Raw genomic sequence first — 15000 nt, forward strand, 5'->3', positions numbered from 1 at the left:
ATACAGTCATTGCCAAAATCATATAAATTAATCACATCATCATACATTAATGACCTGTATTTTATTAACCAGATTGTAATGCATGGTGAATGTCCACAACTCTTTGCAGAGGTAGCGCTGTGCTGTTACCAGCCAAGGCAGTGCTGCCGAGAACAGCAACACTGTGTCCAGGGGGCCAACTGACCACTAGTTCACCCTTAAGCCACAACCTTTACAACACCCTAACCCATCCATACCAGCTGGGCTATTACTTGTGAAGAAAGAAAATTTATGCACATTTATTCTGTATGCTGGTTGGCTTTCTGTAAAGTATTTTGTAAAAGTGTTTACACCCATACTCCTAAGAAAGTTTTAAAAGGTGACATATAGTAATGACTCGATAACAAAATGACACCAATTGTTGAAATGACACTGTGGTAAGGACTGGGTAAGAGTATCTGTGTATGAGTGAGTGGAAGGTGGGCTGCGGTGAAAGTGCGAGTCAGATGCTCAGGGCTAGGGATATGTCTTGCTTCTTGGCTGGCCAGCACAGCAAACACTGCGCAGTCCCAGTCACAAGATGGCACCACTCATTGCTCTAATATCTGAATGGAAGAAATTGAGTCAACTAGTAAAAAATTAAGCAATATGGCATAGGAATAATAAAAACCAGTATCCTAGAAAACTAGTTGTCTAACTATATACACAGGTTTAAAGTCTCTGGTATCAAGATTCATCTAAAAGGGCAATAACATCTCCAGTCTCAAAGTTCATCTAAAAACTTGGAAAAACAACAAGCAAAGTTCTCCCGCAAGGAGCATGGGTAGCTGGGTATCACAAGGTGAACGTGCATACAGTACGAGCATATGGTGGCGGTGGCCTCACAGTCATAGTCTGGCCCTTTGTCCTCCACCACACCGCCTCACATTGGCTCCCACACTGCGCCATACACACTAATAGTCTTATAAGCTCATCCTTGGAGCAGTGCCCCATGAGTGCCCCTATAAAAGAGAAGGGAAGTGGGCCCTGATTCCAGCATGGCTTGTGGACACTAAACCCCGTGCTGTTGAGTAAGACCATGCAGGGCTTGAGGGCGTGCAGGAGTGTGGTTGTGTGGCAGAGCTTTGGAGGGTCCCGGCTGCGGGTCGTTTAGGCTGTCCGGGGTGAAGGCTGTAGTGGCATGGGGCCCTTGATAACTGCCCGGGCCCAAGGAGGTCCCGGACCCCTGCCGCAGCCCTCTGGAGGGTAGCACACCAGCTGCTGGCCCCGCTAGTGCATGGGGATTAATGTGGTGGAGAGTATGAAGGTGGTGGGAGGACGTGGTGTCTGTAGTTGAGCCCTCACTGAGCACGCGGCCGTAGCGAGGCCACCCACACCCTGAGATTACCGCCAGTACCAGGGACACCACCCCGCATGCACAGCCACAAAGCTGCAACAACACCACGCACACACCGTTACTCAGTATCTACACAAAAATCTCAACTAATTGTGTTTAGTTAGACAAAATGGAGTACTGGGAATGTCAAAAAAAAGAGAAAAAAAAGAGAAGATTAGGAAGCAACTTTCATCAATGCTAGACTTACCACTGAGCTTGACAGGGTGATTACAACTCATAGGAATCCAGTCTGACAAAATACATTACGTGGATATGTAATTTTTTTTATTCTTAAATTTTATTGATCTATGAAAATTTAAAAAGATTTTACTATTTATTTTTAATTTTTGATCTTGCTCATGCTAATGTTACTTCTACTGAAATATATGAAAAAGGTAGCATAGACTGTTATCCTACTTCTATAAATAATATTCTATGAATGTATATGTTTTAAAAATTATTATATTTATATATGAAAGTAGAAGAAGGTTACTAAAAGGCTGAAAAATCAGACACTCTTAAACTACTGAAATATTACATTTTATAACTACATCACAAATATACTAAAAGAGAATATCGTTCCTTAACTTATAATGGACGGCAAAGTTCAGAGCTTCATGTGCACACAGGATGGGGAAAATGCACTATTTTTGGTCAACTTCAATACATAATTATTTCTAATAGTTCTAATCTGGATATTCAAAATACAAATAAGTTTCTTGGAAAACTTTTGCCGCGTTTTCTCCAACATGAACACATAACTGAGAACACTTGCCATATTTCATCCTTTAAAGGTTAAGAATACTAAGGTTGTTTGTCTGACTTTACAGAAATAGAATACTCTTCTCTTAATGAATTATCTTTCCATTCTAAGACATCTTTTTAAAATTCTATTCTCAATCTCCTTTCACAAAACTGATATAAGATCCAAAGGATGTTCTAGACTTTATCTTTTTATTATTCATTCAAAGACATAATTGAAAAAGACAGAATAAAAATGTTCCTTCGTATAAAACTTCTTAAATGTCAAGGGGAGAATTTTTAGTCAACTGTTAATAATTTTCAACACAGTTTTCTTTCAATCTCCGCTTTCTTCACCGTTTTCAACATGCAAAGATTCTATTGATGTTCTCTTGACTTTTTAATTTATTCTATTGACATCTCGTATGAATACATCAACTTATTCTGATCTGTTTATGTATTCTTTCATCACTTTTGTTATCACTGGTCCTCATGAACTTTTTGGATTGATTCTTAAAGTCAATTTTGTAAATCAAAAAGTAAATCATAAGCTCATCAAAAATATCAAAGCATTTACATTTTCATATAATCATTTTTGTTATGAAAAGGAATGAATGGCTAAAGAAATGAATTATAACTGCATCCTCCTTTTTACAACTCCTTACTCTTTTTGGTTAGCCTTTTAATATCTAGCCTTTTGAAATGCTGTATTTCTAAATTTCCTTCCATATCTATCTAATTCATTGGGAAACCTATTTTGACACAAAAACTTATAGCAACATGTAGGGAAATGCATTTCATGAAAGCAGATTTAAAGAAATTCCCCAAGTCATAAAAAAATACCATGAGAGGCAAAAACTCTTTTGTTCCCAGCTTTAGTGACCATATATGGCTTTTCTGGATGTAAAAGGTTAATCCATTCTTTCACTCATCATTCCCTCCATAATACAGAAACTAAATCCATAACCACAGATTTATCTCAACAAAGAAATCAGAAGAAGAAAAAAAAAACAAGAAACATTTTTATTCCGCCAGAGAATGCTTTCAAAACCTATCTCCCCTGAACACCCTCCGTACTTACCGATGTTGTTAGGAGTTGCTGCTTGGTCCATGCTGGGATCCATGGATATGTGGTATGGTACAGATGCAGCAAATGCAGCAGCAATGAAGCCGATACCAAGTAACACACACATACAAACACATAAATGACTGTAACCTGAAATAGATTAAGAAAGTGAAAAACTATATCCTATGAGAGAGTATTAGAAATAAGAGAATAAATATTTTTATATACACAATGTAATAATGGATATGTGGGATTTCCTATGAGAGTGAAATTACTGTGGTGTTCTATTACACTCATATCTATCATGTAGGCAACTATCATTAAAATATACTTTGTTTCTTGATTTATTGCCCCTTGTTACATATTCTAGTTATCACCAGATGTTTTTGAATAATTTTTCTTATTAATTCTTACCTTCTGCTATACCTACATTCAGCATCATAGATTAATAAAAATAAGACATACAGATTTTCACTATCAAGTGAGTTTGTACCTGTCAGTTTGCTGACATGTATTGGAAGAATCAATTACCTAAAGGTATTTCATGTTATTCAAAAGTGTGAAAAAATGAGAAATAGAAGCAACAGGTGTTCAAAAATAAGTAAAGAGATTAGAAAAAAAAAAGTGTGACTGAAAAGAGTTTGACATTTGCTTGCTTGTGCTCAATATATTCTTATATCCTTCTTAATCTACTTGTAAAAAAAAATCAATTAAAAATCTAAAAAAGCTCTATCTGTGCCCTAAACATCCTTCATCTAGATGTTTCTTGGTCTTGAGCAGCGGTGTAGTGGGCCTATTCATAATACTCAGTGAGGCAGTAAGTTGGGTCTTCATTGTAATCTTAATTCACCCATATGTTATTCTCAAATACATTTTTAACACTTCAACTTATCTTTAGCACTGAAAATATCAGTCTAAGTCCCACATGTCATATCTGCTTCACAGTATATATATATATCTTTCTAGTTGACAACAGAAGGATAAAAAGCTTTGCACCTTTTAAGAAACATTTTTTTTTTTTATCTAAGATTAAGCCCCATCTCAAGCATCAGATAGGAACAGTCACAGTGCATGCAGCCTCAGTGTGTGAACTTACATGAAGAAAATAGCCCTTTAAAGACACATCAGCATCGGAATGAACTGGAACATCCAGCAATAAAATATGTGTCAAAGAGACTAGTTACAATAATGCAAGGATATCAATAAAATTATATTATTCTTTTTCTTCTGATCAGTTGCACAACTCTAGGGTCCCTCTCCCAATTTCATTTACCTACTTACAATATTCCTAAATAGTTCATCACAGTCTATCCGGTATACTATCAATAATTTACAGTACCTTCACAAAACAAATAAACAATAAAGTCAACATGATATTAGATCCATCAAACAAGAAGAATTTACAGCTAGATAAAGAAGTACCTAACATGATACGACAAAAAACAAATAAACTGTACTCCTGCTATTCCTGCTCTGCAACAAGTAGTATTCCTTTACTATATTCTCCCAAACTAGATACGCAAACTATTAGATACAGAATGTCATTTTTAGTTATGAAGTTTTCCTACCAATGTGCTCATTTACTGTAAAAAATGTAATAATAACATTGATTTTGCACTGGGTGATAAATAAAAAAGGAAATTAATAATCCTCTAATATACAGAAATTTAAACATATATGCATATCTATGTGTCTAACATGCATTTATATGTAATCACAATATCAGTGCTAGAAGTGTCTTTTATTATACCACTTTCAATGCCTATTATCAATGAAGTTAAAAGGTTGTAGTGTAATATTCAAGAGTCAGCAAACTCAAAATATTGTGTATGTAATAATGTAACTAATATATTTGCTATACCTCATACTACAATACATGTTGTTATACTAGAGAGAGAGATAACAATACACAAATTATATTTCTAACAATCACATGATTTACTAACAATACAACTATACCATATATCAATCATCTTCACAAAATTCATGCTTCCTTTCTTGCTATTCCTTTTCATTATTAGTCTGAAGGATATTTTTGATAAAAAGGAAACAAACTTCACCCTAGATGAAATATGGCAATCATCATTCTTAAGTTTGTGTGCCCACATGACGAAACAGAGCAAAAGTTATCTAAAAAATGCCTTTAAATCATCCAAATTACAAATTGTCAGATAAGAATGATTTGAGCTAGAGTAATTGTGTGTTAAAGTAGACAAATAAAAAATACAACATGTCTCTCTCATCCTGTGTGCACATGAACCTCTGAATTTTGCCATCCTTTTGGAGTTAATTCAGTACGCAATTTAGTATCATTGAAATTTATGTTACGGAAAGACAAAACACTGACTTCACTATCATATTAAGAAAGATGAAAAATTATATCCCTCCCTTCTGGCAATCTGAACGGCAACATATAAGCAAGCAATGAATAACACAAATTAAGGTACCCCTACAAATCATACATAAAATTAACATAAAACATAATCACGCTGAAGAATCCAATTTAATAATCAACCTAATTATCAAGGTCTGTTCCTTGGGTCTCTAAAGAATCAAATTTCATAATCAACCTAATTATCAAGTTCTGTTCCTCGGGGCTCTAAAGAACCCAATTTAATAATCAACCTAATTACCAAGGTCTGTTCCTCGGGTTTCTAAAGAACCCAATTTAATAATCAACCTAATTATCAAGGTCTGTTCCTCGGGTCTCTAAAGAACCCAATTTAATAATCAACCTAATTATCAAGGTCTGTTCCTCGGGTCTCTAAAGAACCCAATTTAATAATCAACCTAATTATCAAGTTCTGTTCCTCAGGTCTCTAAAGAACCCAATTTAATAATCAACCTAATTATCAAGTTCTGTTCCTCAGGTCTCTAAAGAACTCAATTCAATAATCAACCTAATTATCAAGTTCTGTTCCTCAGGTCTCTAAAGAACCCAATTTAATAATCAACCTAATTATCAAGGTCTGTTCCTCGGGTCTCTAAAGAACCCAATTTAATAATCAACCTAATTATCAAGGTCTATTCCTCGGGTCTCTAAAGAATCCAATTTAATAATCAACCTAATTATCAAGGTCTGTTCCTCGGGTCTCTAAAGAACCCAATTTAATAATCAACCTAATTATCAAGGTCTGTTCCTCGGGTCTCTAAAGAACCCAATTTAATAATCAAGCTAATTATCAAGGTCTATTCCTCGGGTCTCTAAAGAACCCAATTTAATAATCAACCTAATTATCAAGGTCTATTCCTCGGGTCTCTAAAGAATCCAATTTAATAATCAAGCTAATTATCAAGGTCTGTTCCTCGGGTCTCTAAAGAACCCAATTTAATAATCAACCTAATTATCAAGGGCTATTCCTCGGGTCTCTAAAGAATCCAATTTAATAATCAAGCTAATTATCAAGTTACTGTTCCTCGGGTCTCTAGCTTTAACATAATCTATCAAATTGATTATATGGTGAAGGCCAAACCCAACAATCTCCAGCCGGACACAATCAAACCAAGGAAAAGAACTGCCGTCACTCCACTTTTGCCGCTGTTGTGATTGTATCATTTGTTTAACATTTAGTCTATGATATTGCATGATTAACTATGAAAGCCTTTGCATCATGATGTTCTATTGCTACATTTGGCAACTCTTTTGCATCATGGGAGTCATTACATATATCTTTTATTAATTAATAAAGCTTAAATCAAGTTAGCTGACTCTTGATATTTCATAAGAAGTAATCTTAATATCAGTGGGAAGATGAGACACAAGCTTTACACTGGTAGATATAGCGTAATATCTATACACAAATATTACTATCTAAATGTGTGCTTAAATTTGAGGATGTGGATATGTGTGTGTGTGTGTGTGTGTGTGTGTGTGTGTGTGTGTGTGTGTGTGTGTGTGTGTGTGCGTGTGCGTGTGCGTGTGCGTGTGCGTGTGCGTGTGCGTGTGCGTGTGCGTGTGCGTGTGCGTGTGCGTGTGCGTGTGCGTGTGCGTGTGCGTGTGCGTGTGCGTGTGCATGTGCATCCTCAGGTATACATGAGTATATGCACACACATTAACATATTTCTGAGTGCATCAATTTGTGAACCTGATTACAACATTTTGTGTAAAACATCTAGTTTGTGCTTTTATCAATATCAACAGTACACTAATAGCTTTCACAGTGAGTGACAGCCATGGCCTCTGGTGATTTATGTACTGTTCTACAAAGTGTATTTCAATCCCTGAAGATAAGGATACAAATGAGACTTAATAGCTTCAATTATACAAGAGTGTAGCTGATGTGTTTTAATTAAAGTTTCCCCAGATTTACATGTGTGCATGTATGATGTAATAATGTCTATACAAACAACGTTTATGTAATTCTGATCAAGATTTAATCTAAACACATCTAATCCCATTTCTTGCATTGTGATGTTATTGTCTCATTTATACATTTATCTCCATTTGTCACAAAGAATTCCATTCACATCTACGGCTTTTATCAGCTTTTTATGAAAAGTGAGCATTCTTAGGATAAGATTTTCCTACTATACTAAACAAGTGGGAGGTCAACGTGGAATTGTACAAGAAAAAAATATTAGGAAATTATATATGACAAAAGTTGGAAAAACAAAAAAACAAGTTTGTACTGAGAGACAGAAGGGAAAAGTGAAGCTCGTAATTTTGATTGCCAATTAGTGAATACCTTTGCTCATAAAATATATCAGTAATGCATCTAAGTACATATAATTCCAATAATCAGAACAGCCAAAGAATATATGTGTAAGAATGATAAGTGGTTGCCTGAATGAAATACAACCAAATGGTACTCAGTTATAATAATGTACATTACATCATAAATACAATATTCATCTAAGCACCACTTTAGCCAATTTTATTTTCTCTATTGATAATGATGATAATTTTGCTGGTAATACAGATAAAGATGTATCAAATACACTAATCCATCTTTTCAGTCAGTAATAAAATCTTACATGTGGAAAGAGTACCAAACAAGATTTCTATTCTAATGTCAATACTTATGCTGATCAGTAATGATTTATCAAAATCAAATTCAGTAATACAAATGAAAACACATACAAAATAGTAAAATCCTTGTCACAGTGAAGTGTGAAAGATTAAAAATACTGTAAAGTGTATATGAACAGTGCTGTTTTAATAAACATATTTACTTCATACTAAATACATACTGCATGATAATAGATACATCCTTCATCTAATTCAATTTGTATTTACATCAATACAATATCTACATGTCGAGCACTTCACTTTTTTCGAAATCTAATTAGATATTTCTAAGAAGTTGAATGAATTACAAAGAGAAAGAATAGTTAAAAAAAAATAAAACACACAAACGTTTAGGCACGATCATCAAACCCCCACAGATAATGAGCTTTTCCATACCTATTACAACTCTCATGAATTACGAAAGATTAATACATATATCCAGAAAGGTATTGAGATCTCCAACTTACTGAAAGCTATCGAACTTCCCTTCTAGAGAATACAACTCCATTACTTTTAAATGCCATAATTTACCAAACTTGGATCTTCCTTCTTCATGTAACAATACAACGTAGTGATGAATAGCTAAAAGAACAAATAGATTTTGACTCAAATGACAATGAAACCTGGGCTATTTTATTCATAAGTACACACACATGGCAGCACGAGTGACCAAGAAATCCCTTCTGATGGAGAGGTCAGAAAAGAGCAAGAGCCTTATAGATAAAAAAATTGGTGTAGGAGTCTTCACATAAGACTGAAATGATTGTGCTTCGAAGCTTCAAAGGTTTACCACATACCTAAACCATTCAACTGTCGTGATTTCCTTGTTTATCAACTTATGGATAAAAAGAAATGACAAGAACGAACATTTACACTAGAAAGAGCTGAAAAATAATGTTGGTTATAATGGTTTAACAATCCTAAAACGGGAATCACAACTTATCTGATTTTCATTCAAATTACTATCAACTTCAGGGTCCGTATTCTTATTGTGTTTTATTTCTATTTCTAGCCTACTTCTTGGATAGAAAAGTTAGTTTACAGAAGTATACTAGTAGCTATAAAATGAACTTGTTGATGAACTTGTAGCAACACAAGTTTATCACTAATAATTTCCATTTAAGATCATTTTCAAATGTTACTACAATTTTGGCATTGTTACATATACATCAGAAATATACCACTAGTCTAAATAATCATTGACATAACAACATCAGGAATAAAATCATAATACATAACCATATTCAATCATAATTAAAAAAAAAAAAAAACATCTTTATTTCCAACTGTAATTTAAACACCTCGAGGGGCATTCTCAGAGAACACAACACTGTAAATTTCTTGCACAATACAAGGGCATACTGACCAACTTGTCCCAACGTAGTGTGAGTGAGTGCACGAGGGATGAGAGGTGTAGCAGCAGGAGAATGGTGGTGGTGAGGATGGTGAAAACGGCAGTGAACACCACAACGCGCAGCCGCCATGCACCCGGCAACACAAAAATACTCAGGCGAGCTGTGCCCACTGTACACGCACACGTCATTGTTATTACTGAGACAACCTGTAAACACAATTAAATTTCATTAGGTTCTGGATTTTTTTATTTTTTTATTTTTTTTTCTCTCTCCTTTCTCACTCTTTACTGCTCTTTCTTTCTTTCTTTCTCTCTCTCTCTTTCTCTCTCTTTCTCTTTCTTTCTTTCTCTCTCGCTCTCTCTCTATATCTGGAATACATGACCTTCCCCAGTATGAAAAATGATCACTTTCTGAGATGAACCTTTGGAAAGCACTCTGTGAAACTCTTATCATGAAGCATTTCATCACACCAAGAGATTCGGGATGACTTACTACTAATAATAGTCTAAAAATGCCAACTGAGGTCTTGAGGTGAGAGTCATCCCATGCTATCGTAACAGTGGGAGTTGGACGACGGTTTCTTGGAGGCTCAGGCGAGTTTTCCCCAGGGCTGGGGTCTGGATCCTCATCTTCATCCTCGGGCTGTCGGCCAGCGTGCGAGTCCCATGAGAGGCGGGAGTCACACCGTGAAATTGTTTCAAAGTCATGTGAGAGAAGGTCGAGGTCATGAGGGATGTCTAAATCTGGATGTGATGACTGGATGGTAAAGGAATCCCAGTCAGACGTCCATCTCCGGCACTCGAGCTGCTCAATATCTCGCAGCAATTCCTGCACCTCGTCGTACCCGCAGATGTCGGATATGGAAGGCAACTCCCTCCGTAGTCTGGACACTCCTGAGCCCACCTCCTCTGCTGTCCCCACCGAGCCTGAGAGTAACGACCCCCGCGAGCCAAGACCCGATCCAGTCCGAGATCCCGGGCGCGACACTGACCGCAGAGATCCTGACGCCCGTGACAACACTGAGGGTCGTGATCCTGAGCTGAAGGACCTATGATTGAAGATCTTGGGCCGTGCCCCCCCGGGCCACCTATTGCTGACCGCCACCTTATTGTGGACATACGGACCAGAGCCACTAGTGGAGGGCCGTGAGTCACACTCAGAGGGGCGGGACATCACTTCCTCATTGGCCTGCACCATGGCAGCAGGTGGGGGGGTGGGCAGGCAGGAGGGGGGGCAGAGCAGCAGCCTTTGAGGTGGGCAGTGCTATGCTCCCACCTCCACCACCACCACCACGACCCACCATGACACTCTCACACCCATGCCAGTCTGGCCTCATCTACAGAGCACATCACGGATCTGAAAAACAAAGAGAGAATGTCAGTTGTTTTGCAATATTGATATATAAAAATAACGTTATTTTTTCCTGGTGTCAACTGGAAAAAAATCACCTATTTGGATTTTTTAGATTCTGCAGAACCTTAATCTTAACTTTAATATAAACAGTTCCTTAACATGTACATCCTACTAATGAAAAATGGTCTACCCTGGTCTGTGATGGCCATTGGATAAGTGCACAATAAGATTCTAAAATTAACCGTGCATGAACCCCGTGCAAAGTATTACAAAGTTGCAAAGATTTATTTTTGGTTTCTGTTTCATGTGAATTAACCCCAACAACAGCACAGTACCAAATCAGTTATATCATTTCAGTTTATTTTCTGTTCATTTGCCCTATTCTAGCTCTCGAAGTTCAAAGTTACCTTACAAGTTTGTTTTTTAATTCTTAATTAATTTCATTCTTATGGTGAGTTTTATGTTTGTCATGGATATTTTGTTCCAAGTAGCTGTAATTCATGGAGTAAGTGAAGATGTAAAGGTGGAGGGGAAGGAGGTGGAGGAGGAGGAGGAGGAGGAGGAGGAGGAGGAGGAGGAGGAGGAGGAGGAGGAGGAGGAAGAGGAGGAGGAAGAGAAAGAAGAGGAAGAGGAAGAGGAAGAGGAAGAGGAAGAAGAAGAAGAAGAAGAAGGAAGAGGAGGAGGAAGAAGGAGGAGGAGACGGAGGGAAGAAGGAAGAGGAAGAAGTGGAGGAAGAGGAGGAGGAGAAGGAAGAGGAGAAGGAGAGAAGAAGGAAGAGGAAGAACAGAAGGAGAAGGAGAGAAAAAGAAAGAGGAGGAGGAGAAGGAAGAGGAGAAGGAGAGAAGAAGGAAGAGGAAGAGCAGAAGGAGAAGGAGAGAAAAAGAAAGAGGAGGAAGGAGAAGGAGGCGTGAAAAGGAGAAGGAGTGAGAAGGAGGAAGAGGAAGAGAAGGAGAAGTCAAAGAAAGGAGTCGTGCATACGGGACAATATGACTGCATCACACCGAGAAAAGTTTAGGAACCACTGATCTGCCGAAGCGATAGAACTCCCACCTCCTTCTTAAATTCCTTGGCTCATATTTCATCTTCAATTATCTATTTCCTGAACGTTATCATACCCAAATAAAGAATGCATTTTGAGGTCTTTAATTAAATATCAATATGGATATACATTTCACATCGCAAATAGACCGACCGACTGACCATCCGACCGACTGACCATCCGACCGACTCTTCCCCCCTCTCTCCCTCCCTCATCCTTTCCCTCTCCCTCTCCCTCTCCCTCGACCGACCGACCGACCGTCCGTTCGACTGTCTGTATTTCTCTCTCTCTCTCTCTCTCTCTCTCTCTCTCTCTCTCTCTCTCTCTCTCTCTCTCTCTCTCAATTCTTTCCCTCTTCTTCCCCCTCTTCCTCCCTGTCTCTCTCTCTCTCCCTCTCCCTCTCTCTCTCTCTCTCTCTCTCTCTCTTCTCCTCTTCCCCCTCTCTCTCTCCCTCTCCCATCACTCTCCCTCTCCCTCTCCCATCTCTCTCCTCTACTCTCCAACCGTCTGTTCGTCCGTCCGTCTAATTCTCTCCGTCTTCCTCCCTCTCTCCCTCTCCCTCCCGCTCTCCCCCCTGCCCTTCCCCCTCTACCTCTCCCTCTTCCTCCCCTTCCCCCTCTATCCCTCTCCCTTTCCCCATTCCTCTCCCTCCCCCTTCCCCTCAGAACCTAACCTTCAACATATCCCTCTCCCCCTCCCCCTCCCCCTCCCTCTCCCCCTCCCCCTCCCCTCTCCTATCCCCTTCTCCATTCTCTCCCCCTCCCCCTCCTCCCCTCCAGACCTTCCCTTCGATCCCTCTCCCTCTCCCTTCTTCCCCTCCCCCTCTCCATCCCTCCCTCCCCCCTCTTCCCCTCCTCCCCTCTCCCCCCCTTCTCACTCCTCCCCTCCCTTCCCCCCCCCCTCCCCCTCCCCCTCCCCCTCCCTCTCCCTCTCCCTCTCCTTCTCCCTCCCCCTCAGAACTTTACCATAAACATCTCCCTCTTCTCCTGCCCCTGCCCATGCCCCCCCTCACTATCCCCCTCCCCCTCCCTCTCCCACTCCCCCTCCCCATCCCTCTCCCCCTCCCACTCCCACTCTCCCTCCGCCTCCCTCCCCCTCAGAACCTTACCTTCAACATCATAAAGTCAACACCGATCCCTAATTCCCGTAGCCTCCGCATTTGGGCCTTCAGTCACTCCCAAATGTATAACCGGCATTATTTTCCAAAGAGTTTATAACCGGATGAAATAAAAGTCAGTGAGTTATTTCGTATGTTCAAATATATTTACGAAATTCCGGTTCCTCGTTCTTGTTCTTTATCTATTTTTATTATTTTATTTTTCAATGGATATTTGTATTAATTAAAGACAGTTTAATACAGTACGTTTATTCGGATCAATGTGCTGAAATCGGGGTCTCATTTTACTGTCGATTAACTATCTCTTAATACTGTATTGCTTGGAGAAAATGTAATAAAACGTCCATTCACATAATATCCGTTTTAGATAAGATCATTACTATATACTAGCCTTAGCTTCCTCGAGTATTTCACTTCACTATTTTTCCCGTTTCCTTATGAGACTATACATGTATTCCCTTTACTGTGCACAAATTCCCATATTATTGCAGAAAAAGTATACACTTTAGAATTTAGTACACTTCTAGCGAACCAAAATTGAAAAATGAGCGAGTAGGAGGGGGAGGGGGGAGGGGGAAGAGGAGAAGGAGGAGGAGGAGGAGGAGGAGGAGGTGGAGGGGGAGGGGGAGGCAGAGGGAGGGGGGAGGGGGAAGAGGAGAGAGAGAGAGAGAGAGAGAGAGAGAGAGAGAGAGAGAGAGAGAGAGAGAGAGAGAGAGAGAGAGAGAGAGAGAGAGAGAGAGAGAGAGAGAGAGAGAGAGAGAGAGATGTATGTGTCAGTAAATGAACAGCATCCCCATGTTTACAATCATTCGAGTGTTCAGAGTCACTTTAGCCACACCGGCACTTCAACCCACGAATAAGCAATGCATCAGCAGAACGGAACATTCAGACTGCAAGCAAAAGCATCACGGTAAAGCGATGCAAGTAATGAAGCTACTAGATAATCACAGCATGGATCAATGCGCACGTACACACGCACGCACACACATACACATACACACACGCACACGCACACGCACACGCACACACACGCACGCACACGCACACGCACACGCACACGCACACACACACACACACACACACACACACACACACACACACACACACACACACACACACACACACACACACACACACACACACACACACACACACACATACACACAGGGAAGGAGGGAGGGAGGGAGGGAGGGAGGGAGGGAATGGAAGAGAGAGAGAGCGAGAGAGAGAGAGAGAGAGAGAGAGAGAGAGAGAGAGAGAGAGAGAGAGAGAGAGAGAGAGAGAGAGAGAGAGAGAGAGAGAGAGAGAGAGAGAGAGAAAATAAACCGCAAAAATCCCCATTGATTTTTTAGCAGTGATTGCAAGCCATGTTTTTCAATCAGTCCATTATGGATATTAACGCTTTCTGTCTAGCGCTGACCGCTGGATCCGCTAAGCGCTCGCAAAACCAAAGAACAAACAGAGTAACATCTATTTATATAATCAATATGATAATGAAAGCGACTGGGAAATCACACAGCGATCGATAATCTAGAAAAAAAAATAAGTTAAATCAATATTCAATTGAGATTTCAATGAAAACTAATTATTTTGCATGTACGCTTCCGGATAACCTGCAATAATGCCTTCTCTAAAATAAAACTGTTGCAACGCTACATATCTAATACCGTAAAACCGACATTACTGTATCTATCGCATATATCGCAACCCATGCTTCCGGATACATACATAATAACGATACATCCGGTATATTGCCACAACCGGAAAACCTACACTGTTGCCATGCGATCTCCAGACAGAGGAAAATGGCGCGTAAAGTGTACGGAAGAGATCGAGAGAAAAAAAAAAAACAAAAAAAACACGTGACTGTAAGAGAGTTGGATCCTGTTTCGAATCGTCCCGGATCTGACATTCTTGAAGCTATAAGGATAATGAATCAGGAACGATTTCAGGGTAAGAAAAGAAAA

At 39.3% G+C, this 15000-nt stretch overlaps 1 protein-coding gene across 1 annotated transcript in view; it reads right to left on the reverse strand.

The window, feature by feature from the left end:
- LOC122248173 (uncharacterized) overlaps positions 1–15000 on the reverse strand; it is a 55087-nt gene that overhangs the window by 79 nt on the left and 40008 nt on the right. The window contains exons 2-5 of the mRNA XM_043008029.2: positions 10017–10880; positions 9536–9730; positions 3177–3311; positions 1–1408 (exon numbers count right to left, since the gene is read on the reverse strand). The exon at positions 1–1408 is cut by the window's left edge and continues 79 nt beyond it. Coding sequence (XP_042863963.1) covers positions 1031–1408; positions 3177–3311; positions 9536–9730; positions 10017–10721 — 1413 coding nt within the window. The 5' untranslated portion in view covers positions 10722–10880 and the 3' untranslated portion in view covers positions 1–1030. The remainder of the gene's footprint in view (positions 1409–3176; positions 3312–9535; positions 9731–10016; positions 10881–15000) is intronic.

Source organism: Penaeus japonicus, unplaced genomic scaffold, assembly GCF_977035675.1.
Source record: "Penaeus japonicus unplaced genomic scaffold, GWHDUDI00000001_assembly GWHDUDI00000002, whole genome shotgun sequence".
Lineage (NCBI taxonomy): Eukaryota > Metazoa > Arthropoda > Malacostraca > Decapoda > Penaeidae > Penaeus > Penaeus japonicus.